The sequence below is a fragment of the Oxyura jamaicensis genome, chromosome Z, assembly GCF_011077185.1.
Source record: "Oxyura jamaicensis isolate SHBP4307 breed ruddy duck chromosome Z, BPBGC_Ojam_1.0, whole genome shotgun sequence".
Lineage (NCBI taxonomy): Eukaryota > Metazoa > Chordata > Aves > Anseriformes > Anatidae > Oxyura > Oxyura jamaicensis.
Genome location: NC_048926.1, coordinates 24,729,418 through 24,743,405, shown reverse-complemented (window position 1 = coordinate 24,743,405; position 13,988 = coordinate 24,729,418). Strand labels below are relative to the sequence as shown.

The following is a 13,988-nucleotide window of genomic DNA, read 5'->3' as shown; positions in this document are numbered from 1 at the left end:
TCTCCATGGCTCAGAGCCCACTTCAAGATGAAAACAGTCTCTTCTGAGATAATAAAGGAAAAAAATCTATGAAGAAAGGGTACTCACCACAATGGCAGGCAGCTCAGAGTAAGGTCACATGGCTCACAATCTTCTCCAACCCAGGTCTAGAACGTCTCTGAGGATAGGCTTCGATAGCCTCACAGTTTAAATATTTGACTACCCTCATAGTATGATTATTTTTATTATTATATTGAGTTAGAACCCGCTGTGTGCCTCTCATCTTTGTGAATCTCTGACAAGAATCACCAGATCCTTCATCTTCTCCATGCCCTCACATTAGGCAGTTGCATCTTCCCTTCCTCTTTTCTTCTCTGGGCTAAACTATCCTATTTCTTTAACCCCTCCTCATTTGCTCTCCTCCACATGGTCACAGTCATGTCCCTTCAGTATGACAGATTTTTTCTTGCACAAGGAAGCCCAAAATACAACGTTATGCTTCAGTGCTGAATAAAGGGGAATAAACACTTCTCACGTGCTGGCTACATTCTTGCCCGTATAGACAAATGAGGTTAATCTTCACTAAGAGACCACGTGGCAACTCCCACTCAATTTATTGTACAGAAGGACACCTAGGTTCTTTTCCTTTTCTATCCAGCCAGAGCCAAGCCTGTCCATGTGTTCAATTATTCCATCTGAAGTGCAGTTCTCTGCCCCAGTTGAACTTCATTAAATTCATCCCTTTCTTCAGCCTGTCAGGTCTGTTCTGTCTGGCTGCCCTGCCCTCTGGTTGGCCACCACTCTCTACCCCAGTTTGATATATTAACAGTGAACACAGATTAAGGATTTTGCTATATTCTTAGAGATTTTTTTTTTTTTTTCCCTACTCTCTGAGAATTCTGCCTATTGCCTTTTCTGGACAGAGCTTCATGTTAAAGGTAAAAATTGTAATTTCAACTGTTGTACTTTTTTCTATTCTTTATGGGTAATGGAACAGCTTCCAACAGAATTTATCTACTGGGTAAACATGAAACTCAAAATCAGTTTATTCCACAAGAGAATTCTGGATGTTCCTGCTGCCTTGATTCATTGCAGCTTTTTAACAGAAGTAATCTTTTTCAGGGAGGGAGGCAGTGCTTTACTTTCTGCTTTAAATGCATATTGTTAACAAAGAATACTCAAACAACAGATTTATAATTTTATCAATATTTCACATACAATAATTGGGAAAGAGAGAATGGGAAGGACTGAAATAAGATCCCCAGCATATTTTAAGAGTAAGAAATACTCTGAAAGGAATGAGCAAAAAATGAACTCACAATTAGCAGTAATGTAATCAACAAAATAAGACAAATGTCACTAGGACCTTGAAATACATAAAATGAACTCTGCTACAGGTGTGTTTTGCAGTGCACAGTGCTGTGCACTATGCCCAAGGACCCCAAACCCCAGTTGCTGCTGGATCACAGTTGGGATCCTCATCAGGGTAGAATACAGGCACTGAACGTTTGTAATAGTACTGAAGACGTGAGAGCAGTTTTTTCACCACATGAGGATATTTTTCAGACAACTCATTTTTCTCTTCAGGATCATGAACAATATCAAATAGCCAAAGTCTCTTTGTTGGTGGATCAGACGACTGAATCTTTGATTCATTGAACAAAGATGGTGGAGGGAACCAATGACTGCAGCCTACAGAAACAGGAACAGACCAAGCGTTAATTCTCAGATATAGTGCAGTGAGGAGAGGTAAAGTTACACTGTAACTGAGGAATTCACTAGGTCCCTTGACAAGCCACAGGGCAGTGACTCTTGCTGCATTGCTTAACTGTCCAGCATCAGAGTCTCTCTACTCCAGGGCTACCTATACAATAGTTACATTTTTATATAATAGCCACACAATTGGGATTCAAACTTGCATGTTGCTTAATTTCAAATCAAGTAATTCCATGGACTTTATTTTTTCACTACTGTGAATTTCACCACTGTAAATGTCAAACGGTCATTTGCAAAATGAAAGAATATGTTGTCTGGATTTTAGAAGTGTCCCCTCTAGATTTTTGCATGTGATCTAAATCCCAAAAGCTAACAGGACAAGTAAGAGAAATGATCATATGCTAAACAGAATTAAACTGTATTTAGGGTGTAGGGGAAATACAATATCTTTCACAAAAGAGAGTTACTTTGTTACCTGGATATCCGGTTAGTAATTTCCATTTTCCATGACGGATTGCTGCATGTATGGATATGTTGAAAAGTGTATTATCCCACAGAAAAGAATTGATTTGCGGTAAAGATGTCCTGTTGTCAATGCCAAGACCTTAATGGAACAGTAAACTAAGTTAGATACATTACATATGGATGAAGTCATTTTTAGAATTCTGACAGAAAGCAAAGCAATATCATCCATTTATTTTTATGTATTGAATACAGAATTTGTTATACATATGTAGAAAGATCTGTGCTACAATTCACTGGATATACTTAATTCTTAGAACTTAAACTGAAAGTGACATGATGTCCAGTGGAGAAAGCGATGTCCAAGTCCAAATAACTAGACTCATCTCATATACAGATATTATGTGTGTATCCAGTATACCTATATTAAGAACATTCATGATTGTAATTGCTAAATTTCTTTGTAGGATTGAAAGATCTCCTGAATCAGTATTGCTGTTAGTCCTCTTGGATCACTGCAGGGAATGAGCTAGGTCCCAGCTTTTACCCACATACAAGAGAGATGATTCTCTGAAATGAGCTGGCTACATTCACACAGATCCATATCTGGCCAGCAAGGTACTTCTATCATATGACAACAAGAGGCTGTGAAGCAACGGTGTCTTTGTAGAAAGATTCATCTATTATGTGTCCCTGTATCCAGACACTGCAGCAAATTCTCAGATGTTAACTATGGTCCAATTCCCTCTCAAAAGGAATCTTTATTTTGATTTTTATATGAGTAAGCTTGGAAAAACAAAACAAAACAAACAAACAAACAAACAACAAAAAACAACTAGTTCTTTACTGAAACCAAGAGAGTCAGATGTTCTAGGAGAATTCAAACCTGAAAAAATCCCGCATATCAACTTTCATAAGCAAGCTATGTTTATGAAATAAAATCTACGAGTTTTACATTAACTGTATCAGCTGATACCTGTTTACAAAAAGACTACCAAAGGGCAATTCTGTAATCAGACTAGAAACAAGACATCAGGAGGTGGACAGAAACCACTGTTGATTTTCTAGCATCTTTCAAGAGATGACTTTCAATCAGTTTAGAGAATTTGAAGGACTCAGCTGACATTTTTGCCATTGAAACAAGAGAATCCATGAGATATGCAATGATCACATGAGATCCAATATTAGAGGCAATACTAGAGGTATTTTACAGAGTAAATTACACCACAGTGAGGCAAATATAAATCAGATAGAAGAAAATTTGGAAGGGAGATGCTGGGTTATAATTTCTCTATTATTTATTTATTTATTTATTTATTTATTGTGAAGGTCCTGCTAGGTTTCTGTTTTATTCCTGGACTTCATACTGTGAATCAGTTTTTCTTTAATAAAAACTTTGTATGTATATCCAAGTTCCTTTTTTTTTTTTACGTCAGACTTGTAGTGTTCCTAGATAAAGAAGACTATAAAAGTGGACTAGTTGTTTAGAATTTGCTTACATAGGCTAGGGAGGGATTAGCTCAGCTTAGATCATGAAGTACTGATGGGAAAACCAACAAACAAACAAAACCACTATAAAAACAAGAGAAGAAAATCAGAAAATACCCTGAAGAATCTGTTCTAGAAGATAAATCTACACACAGCCATGTGATATCTGTACCAGATACACAATGTTTTGAAGATTAATATTGCTTACTTTTCCACATCATTATGCTACATATTATTCTGTCATACTGTTTGCTACTGGGAATACTCATCATTGCCATTTACTTACTTAAGGAGCACAATGAAGGACATCCAGCAGATCAAAAAATACAACCATATTTTTTAAACATTATGTCACAAAATTACAGTATTAGGTCTAAAGGAAAAATTATGTAAGTCTGATTTTAAGATTTATCACAGAGAAAATGCTCCTGATAGCTGAGATATGGTGTGTGAAGCCATAGCACTACTCAATATAAATTATTTAAAATGCTTTAAACAATCAGTATGAAAGATCGCATTTTAGAAACACTTTGCAAAATACAGGTAACAAAACCTAAAAGATCTTAAACGAGGAAATGCTTCTACCAGAACTTGTAGGTGAAGTTGTTTGATAGAACATTATTGCTGAGAGAAATTTATTGAGAAGATAAATGCACTCATGTTGAGCTATTATAAACAGAACCCTGTCGGTCATGATAACTCACTTATTTTAAGCCCGTTTTACCCACAGAGATGTGCAGCCTATTATTCAGCCAAGTGCCTTGCTTCACAGGCAGTACTGGTCAACTTTTATCAGACCATGAAAAACAGACTGGTGCTTGTTTGAATGAGCTTTGCATGGAATATTTACCTGACTGGCAGTTTATTATATTACATAAGCACCAGATACAATACTTATAAAAGGTTGCTTGATATGAGTTGTGTTCTCCCATTATATGATTTACTCAGGCAGATAATGATAGGACAATGGGGAGTAGTTTTAAACTAAAAGAAGGGAGAGTTAGATTAGACATTTGGAGGAAATTCTTCACTCAGAGGGCAGTGAGGCACTGGCACAGGCTGCCCACAGAAGTTGTGGATGCCCCATCCCTGGAGGTGTTCAAGACCAGGCTGGATGGGGCTTTGGGCAGCCTGGTCTGGTGGGAGGTGTCCCTGTCCAAGGCAGCGGGCTGGAGTTAGACAGTCTTTAAGGTCCCTCTTTCAACTCAAACCACTCTGTGATTCTATGAGTCACCTTAAGCTATAACATACCTTGCTCTGCATATACCTGAATTGCTCCTTCTCTTCAACCCAGCTGTTAAATTTCTACCTCTGTCTTCATTCTTCAGCTTCTGCTATTGCAGCTAAAATGCAAAATTACTGGGCAGTCTTATCCTGCCACAGTTCACTAGATTAAAGAAGTTACATTCTTTTTTGCTTCCCGTGTAAGATAAAATGTTCATTCCCTAAGCATCTAAGTAGCTTTCCTCCGCATCTGCTCTAGACTGGTTTTAGCTTCTATTCTCTCCCTCCCTCTCCCTCTACTCCCTCCCCTTCTGTTTTTCAGCATCATTGACAGGCAAGAATCCCATGGACTAATTCAGCAGACAGAGGACAGATGCTTTTTGTGCATCTATCTAATGAAGTCTACCTTTACATGTCCCTTTACATATTCCCTTTATAGACTTATAAATCTAAAATGCTTTTGAAGCTTTTCCCTGCATGAAGAGGCTAAACATTTTATTTTTCTGCCATTTGCTCACCAATGTATCGCTAACTAATGAAGCACTACAGCTTTGGTTTTGCTTTAAAGAAATCCCACAACCTTTGCCATCATTTTTCTTATTTTCTGACTTAATCCTCTGTTTCCTGAAGCCCAATTTGTTACCCTCACCAGTTGCTACATTTAACTGCTCTTTTGGGAAGTGATGCTAACTTTTATTATTTAGGAAAGCAGTGAAATTTCATTCAGATATGAATTTTTGTATATTTAATGCTACAACAAATTGATCCAAATTTGTTTGGAGTTGTAGGTAACCAAAAAAAGTTATTCAATAGCTTTCATATCTCTACAGAAAAAATAAGTACTTTGGAAAATGCAGTCCTTAGACAAGAGAATTCAGAGTTTATGTCATATTTCAAGCCCATCCTTAGTCTAACAGCCTGAAAACTGGTTTCAAGTCAGAATTTAAAAGGAACAGAGGTGGCAACTCACACTATCCACAAAGGCAGTTTATCATCTTAAAAAAAAAAAAAAAAAAAAAAAAAAGTCTCTTTGCCAGATGAAAGCTGTGAAACAGCTAAGTCAGTAACTACATAAATAGGGTCTTCATCTCCAGAGAGGAACAACACAGATCTATGAGATGGGTGGCAATGACAGGACAAAAAAGGAAAACTGGTCTTTTGTAATATGGCGTACCAAATAAATTATGAGGTTACTTATTTAAAACAAACAATAGGATGTACTTTCTTATCAAAAATGCTTATCAACAGGGGAATTCCTTTCCATGGGATGTTACAATCTTAACTTCACGTTTTTTCTTTCAAGAAAACTTCCACTTCTTTAATTTAGTCTAATATATAAATTTGTGGGAAAAAATCAATTAAATAAATTTATTTAAAACTCTATTAATTTAGCCTCTGCTCTCTTCATGATTTTCAATAATAAAGAAGATAAAGTACAAATTTTCAGCTGAGATTTTAAAAAGTAAATATAGATGGGAAAACATATTCTGTATCTACAAAGATAGCTATGATACTTGCACGTATCTAATCAGCATAGTAATTACTCTTCTCATTTCCATAGCTCTTCTTTCTTCCTCCAGCAATGAGACCAACTCAAGCATTTGGTAGAAACCTAAAATCTAAAGATATAAATAGACAGTACATCTAAAAATAGAATATTCTGTATTCAGTCTATGATTAAGATGATGAAAATGATCCATGTTGAGAGGTTTTCTTGGTTGGTAGGAGATCAAAGAGCATTTAGTTTTGCCCAACCTGCCATTTACAAGATCCCAACCACAAAATTTGGAGGATCCAAAACAATATTGCCTGAAGCATGCTATATTTCTGTACACTATAGTCTATGACACTAATGCACAGGGAAGAAATGTAGGGTACTGGACAAAAGCAAATGAATGTTAGTTTCTTATTTATTTGGGAAACAGAGCCCTGCCCAAAGATGTAATTTGAACAGCCCGAGTACCAGATTGTACAGAGTATGTCTCTACAATTTTACAGTATCCTACACAGTAACAGAAACTTTAATTTATACGCAGCTATTATATAATCAGTACTCTTAATGGACAACAGAAGCAAATGAAGCACGTACTTTCATCACTTCATCTGTAAAGCACATACTACAGCTGTTATCTATGCTTTTCAGTAGAATGGACAAAAAAAAAAATCACTCTCTGTATCAAACTTCTGTTTTTGAAAGCATCATAAAACATGAAATTCAGCCATATGAAAGGGAAAATATGATAATAAAATATCACCAACATTCATTTTCTGTAACACGTGTATGTGTATTACACTACTTTGGTGTCTAAATAGAATCACAGAATCATCTAGGTTGGAAGAGACCTGCAAGATCACCGAGTCCAACCTCTTACCTAACACTAACAAGTCCTCCACTAAACCATATCCCTAAGCTCTACATCTAAACGTCTTTTAAAGACCTCCAGGGATGGTGACTCAACCACTTCCCTGGGCAGCCTATTCCAATGCCTAACAACTCTTTCAGTAAAGAAGTTCTCCCTAATATCCAAGCTAAACCTCCCCTGGTGCAACTTTAGCCCATTCCCCCTCGTCCTGTCACCAGGCATGTGGGAGAATAGATCAAACCCTACCTTGCTACAGCCTCCTTTAAGGTACCTGTAGAGAGCAATAAGGTCACCCCTGAGCTTCCTCTTCTCCAGGCTGAACAATCCCAGCTCCCTCAGACGCTCCTCGTAAGACTTGTTCTCCAGACCAGCTTCCTTGCCCTTCTCTGGACTCGCTCAAGCACCTCCATGTCCTTCTTGTAGCAAGGGGCCTAAAACTGAACGCAGTACTCGAAGTGAGGCCTCACCAGAGCCAAGTACAGGGGGACAATCACTTCCCTGGACCTGCTGGCCACACTGTTTCTGATACAAGCCAGGATGCTGCTGGCCTTCTTGGCCGCCTGAGCACACTGCTGGCTCATATTCAGCCAACTGTCAACCAATACTCCCAGGTCCTTCTCTGCCAGGTAGCTTTCTAACCACATATTTCCCAGCCTGTAGCTCTGTTTGGGGTTGTTGTGCCCCAGGTGCAGGACCCGGCACTTGGCCTTGTTGAACCTCATACAGTCGACCTCAGCCCATTGGTCCAGCCTCTCCAGATCCTCCTGCAGAGCCTTCTTACCCTCGAGCAGATCGACACACGCACCTAACTTGGTGTCATCTGCAAGCTTACTGAGGGTGCACTTGATCCCCTCATTCAGATCATCGATAAAGATATTAAAGAGAACTGGCCCCAGTACTGAGCCTTGGGGGACGCCACTAGTGACAGGCCTCCAATTGGATTTAAATCAATTCACCATGACTCTTTGGACCTGGCTACCCAGCCAGTTTCTAACCCAACGAAGCATATGCCAGTCCAAGCCAAGAGCAGCCAGTTTCTTGAGGAGAATGCTGTGAGAACTGGTGTCAAATGCCTTACTGAAGTCAAGGTAGACCACATCCACAACCTTTCCCTCATCCACCAAGTGCGTCACTTTGTCACAGAAGGAGATCAGGTTCGTCAAGCAGGACCTGCCCTTCGTAAACCCATGCTGACTGGGCCTGATTGCCTGCTTGCCCTGCAAGTGCCGCATGATGATACTCAAGACATTCTGCTCCATGAGCTTCTCTGGCACTGAGGTCAAACTGACAGGCCTATAGTTTCCCGGGTCAACCTTCTGGCCCTTCTTGTAGATGGGTGTCACATTTGCTAGCCGCCAGTCGACTGGGACCTCCTCTGATAGCCAGGACTGCCAATAAATGATGGAAAGCGGCTTGGCCAGCTCTTCCAGCAGTTCTCACAGTACCCTCAGGTGGATTCCATCTGGCCCCATCGACTTGCATACATCCGAGTGCTGTAGCAGGTCGCCAACCATTTCCTCATGGACTGTGAGGGCCACATCCTGTTCCCCATCCCCTTCCACCAGAGAACAACTGGCCTTGCCAGTAAGGACTGAGGCAAAGAAGACATTAAGCACCTCAGCCTTTTCCTCATCTCTCGTCACTAAGTTTCCCTCCACATCCAGTAAAGGATGGAGATTCTCCTTAGTCCTTCTTTTCATGTTAATGTATTTATAAAAACATTTTCTGTTATCTTTAACAGCAGTAGCCAGACTGAGCTCCAGATGAGCTTTGGCCTTTCTAATTCTGTCCCTACACATCCTTACAACATTCTTATAATCCTTCTGAGTGGCCTGCCCTCTTTTCCAAAGGTCATAAACCCTCTTTTTTTTCCTGAGCTCTAACCACAACTCTCTGTTCAGCCCGGCCGGTGTTCTTCCACACGGGCTTGTCTTTGGGCATGTGGGGACAGACAGCTCCTAAGCCTTTAAGATTTCCTTCTTGAGGAGTGCCCAGCCTTCCTGGACTCCTCTGCCCTTCAGAACTGCCTCCCAGGAGACTGCCAACCAGTGTCCTGAACAGCTCAAAGTCTGCCCTCCGGAAGTCCAAGACACCAGTTTGATACTTCACAGTTTGTAATGTATGCCATTCCCTAGGTATTCTGTTAGTAACTAAAAAATTATCTTTGTAGTTCTCAAGACTTACTTCAGTAGATTTTTTTTATTTTTTATTTTTATTTTTGTCTATGCAACTCCCTCTATCATTTCTTTGGTTGCTGCATTCCAAAACTTACATAATTCATAAAAGGATCCACACAGAACAAAAGCTTACTTCTCACACTGTATGAATTAAGGGAAATGCAAAGGAGAGGTTTTGCCCATCCTGAACAGGGCAGACAGGGTTGAGGCTAAGACTTGTAAGAAGAGAAGATGTGTGGTGGTTTTACCCTTCTGGACACCCAAACTCCAACACAACCACTCACTCCCCCTCAGAGGAAGAAGAGGGAGATAAGAAAGTATGATAGAAAAAGAGATAAGTTTAATAAAATGATAATTTAATTAAAGAGAAAAGGAAAAGAAAAAAGCAAACAAGCAAAGGCTATGCAGAAGCACAGAGCAAAGAAAATTCTTCTCGACTTCCCATGAGTGATGTTCGGCCATGTTCCAGGAAGCAGGGCCTCAATACATGGATCGGCTGTCTGGGAGGACAGGCATCTTCAAAATGAGAGTCCTCTCCCTCCATCCTCTTCCCCAGCTTTTATTGTTGAGTGTGACACCACATGGTATGAGATATCCCTTTGGTTGGTTTAGGTCAGCTGCCCTGGCTGTCCCCTCCTCCCCCCATCTCTTGCCCATCCCCATCCTGCTCACTCTGGGGGAGTTTGGAGGGAGCCTTGGTGCTGTGCCAGTGTTGCTCAGTAATAGACACAACACTGGTGTGACACCAATGCTGTTCTAGCTACAAGTGCAGAGCACGGCACTGTATGGCCCGCTGCAGGGAAAGTTAACTCCATCCCAGACAGATCCTAATCAATTTGAAGAAATCTGCTAGCTCTTGACAAAGGACATCTGACATCCCAGCTGGATTTCCAAAAGGCTCTAGACAGATAAAGTAAGCAGCAATGGGTAAGAAGAAAGATCCTTACATGAATAAAGAGGCATCCAAAAGGAAACAAGATTCCCTTTCATGTTCGATACACCACTGGATTTCTGAAGGAATTTGTGTTGGGACCCATATTGGTACACATATTCCAAATGACCTGGAAAGGGGTCTGAAAACTTGGATTACAAAGTCTCTGGATGCTAATACATTATTTAAGGCTGCCTGAAAAGAATGACAGAAGACTTTGTGAGACTGGATGAGTGGGCATTAAAATAGGCAATGATATAGACATAGATACAGGTAAAGTGAAGAAAGTGTGAAATAACAATCCTAAATTCAAGTCTAAAATGATGGCTTGTGAGTCACCCATAACTGTCCAAGACTGAAACCTCAGAATCATGACAGATTGAGCTGACGCTTTTTCAGAATTATGTCCACACTTGTCTAAAAGGAAACTGAATGCAAGGGATTATTATAAAAAGTCAAGAGAACAAAGAAAAAGGTTCTATGCAACTGAAAAACTGTAGTTCTGGTCTTCTCATCTCAAAAACAATATAGTGCAACTGAAAATGTTTAGAAACCAGCTATAAAGTTGGGTGAAACCTGCAGTCCCTCAGGAGTTAAAATTCTCTGCTAGATGTATATTCTTCTTAATTAAGTTAATATATTATAGAGAACTCTAGGGACCAGGCTGTTTCCATCTCCTGTGTGTGCAAAGTAAGGTTTGTTCCATCTTGTGTGATGTTGAGCCAATCAAATAATCAACTCCTTAATGTTTTAAATGACAGGAGACATACCAAGATAATCAAATAGTTTGGCCTGTCATTAATATATTTGATGTGACTACACTCTTTATGTGAACCTGACTTTTTCAATATCTGACTAGATGTCACATACAATGCCAAATGATAATAATACACAGCACATACCCAGAGTAAGAAAAACTCACATGTGCTGAAACACTGGATGAGTTATAAAATTATTTGCCTAAGAAATTAATTGCCTACTTTTGCCAGTAAAAGCCATGTTCCAACTAGACTAGACTACATTCTCTGAACAAATATAATCTTGTCTACATCTTTCAATTACATATCATTATTTTTCAGTCACCAAAAAGGCTTCATGGAATAATTCCATGTTATTGTATCACTTTGTAAAACCTTATTTTAATAGCATCTCAGCTTGTTGCTATCAGAATGGCTACAACAACTCTCTGAGCTTTTGGTCCCCTGCTGTCCTTACCGCTGCAGGATAAAAACAAACTTCATTTTGTTTGTAGGTACCACATAACCAACAACTGTTACTAGGATAGCACTGCAAGTGTCCTGTGTATTTGCAAAGACTCTCAGGAGGATCACACATGTTGGGTGGGACTGCTCAAGCTTTCAAACATAGAATTAGACTCATAGAACATCCCAAGTTGGAAGGAACCCACAGGGATCATAAATATTTCTCTAATGCCAGCTGGAGAGACATACTGGCCTGCAACTGTGACAGATGCACCTATCATAGGATTTTGTACCGGTTACGCATTGAGAGCAAGGATCACAAAGCCTCATCACACAGTCAGAAGACAAGAAATTACTGAACTGCAGAAACTAGTGCTCACAATAAGGCCCTTCCTCAGCTTTGGTGGTACTATGGTGGTACTTAAGCATATGTCTAAAAAGGATATTGTATTCAAAAGAATACAGTCTTGTCCATTCAAATTACTAAGTTACTAAAGACAGTCACTCCAGGAAGACAGGCTTTCAAAAGGTATTGTCATCTTGCAATGACAAATTTCAAGGGAATAAATTAGATGTTCAATCTGTACATCAGTGAGCAGAATTCTGCTTAATAGTTGAATCAGAAAAAAATTGAAAAAAAAAAAAAGGGTACTACTAACTACTAGAATTTAAAACCAACAAACAATAACTAATATTATTTTCATAGTAAGATGATGCATATACTTTCCTGCCTCTTGTGATCTGATTAGTAGCCTATAAAAACCACAGAGGAGATCCCCAGACAGAAGTCTGGGACTGGCAAACCAAAAACCACTTATACATGAAACCACACAAAGACAGAATATTTTCTAGTTCATTATCATGTTTAAAATAAACACACTATTTTAATCATCCAGAAAATGTCTGTTTTATTCAACAGCTTTTATATATTGTCGTAAAAATGGTAATAGTTCCACTCTCCTACTGTTTCCATCAAAATAAATCAAAAGCTTCGCACTTCACAGACTCTTTTCTAATGTAAATCATTTGATTCTTTATCAAGATTTGAAACATTTACTTACATGATGCCCTTTAAACAGAGAAGACTGTCTCCCAGTTGATTCAAAAATCACAAGCAATTACCTTTCTATAAACAGACACTGCAGAGTCCTTTGAATAAACTTAGCCTGGCTCTGTGCTACAACTGCAGAAGTAGTAAGTAAAAAAGCACAGACTATCATAAACATTACGGAAAGCCACATAAAAATTACCTTCATGAAAAGAGTCTTCCATCTCCTATTAATCTTACCACATGCACACACACAAAACTAGCATGTCTAACAGGCTCACTGTCCCTTGCTAATGCTTAGCTGTGGAAAAGCAGGAGGTCTGTTGGGACTTGAAAAAAAAAAAAAAAAAAACACACTGAAACTAATTGAAACCTTTCCATTGCTTCTAGTGGGCTCTGATTTAGATTGGTAAGCATTAGTACTAACAAACAAGGGGTTTACACCCTACCAGATTCTCTTAATCAAACAAATGAAGCTGAATTCCTCTTGATCCACATATTTCAGCAGAGACAGTATGTTTTCCATTAAACCTTTGTAAGAAAGGCTTACATATTTGTATTCACAACAATCATTTCTAGCAACACATAAGTTTTTAAACACCCTCAAAATTATGCAGGGAAAATTAAAGTGATACTAATCAAAACAGAACAGAAACACCAATAGACAAGTTACCAAGTGTTAGAAGTAAAAGCAAAAGCTTAAGAAAAAAAAGATCAGTAACAGTACACAATCCCAAGAATGTTCCCAAAATTGAGGTGGATGGATCAGCAGAGAAAACTGAACTTGAGCCATTTTCTCTGCTGCAAAATCCATGTCACTAAGGTCAGAAATTAAGATCAAGAAACTGTTCACTTAAACAACTCACTTTATCTTCCCAGCAGCACCAGAACAACAGAAAAAAGCCAGTCTTCAGGTACAAGGCACCAAAACAATTGATTCTTTATAGGAGTGTGCAGCCATAAAGGGAAACGCAAAGTTGAGAAATGAACCATAACCTCACTGCAGTAAAACTCAGGAAGCCACATTATAACTTTTCTTTGTGGTCAGCATTGCCTCCCATAACCACATCTTCTGAACTTTCCTTGGACAACATCTTTCCAACTGTCCAATAGTTTCCTCCCTACAGGAAAAAATTCTCAAGTCACACTGAAAGTCCCACCCAACTGCAGGCTATATAAACTACTTTGTCCACTAGAACACTTAGAAACAGATGCCAATTCAGTGATGAACTTGTTTAATTTTAAATAAACTGGAAATAAAGGCTCAGACCAATTAAATATATAACTTCCGTACATTTTAATAGGTGAACCTCGAATCTAAGGGTTGAATTTGCATAGGGATATACCTGACAGAATGAGAGATTTTATCCTGCTTACATAAAATCTAGCCCAACACCA

General features: G+C 39.0%; 1 protein-coding gene across 1 annotated transcript in view; it reads right to left on the bottom strand.

Annotated features, from left to right (window-relative positions):
* Window positions 1–712: 712 nt before the first annotated feature.
* The window catches only part of ARSB (arylsulfatase B), a 70,470-nt gene continuing 57,194 nt past the window's right edge, over window positions 713–13,988 (bottom strand). Inside the window, exons 7-8 of the mRNA XM_035309207.1 lie at window positions 2,171–2,299; window positions 713–1,671 (exon numbers count right to left, since the gene is read on the bottom strand). Of these exons, the coding sequence (XP_035165098.1) occupies window positions 1,406–1,671; window positions 2,171–2,299 (395 nt within the window). The 3' untranslated portion in view covers window positions 713–1,405. The remainder of the gene's footprint in view (window positions 1,672–2,170; window positions 2,300–13,988) is intronic.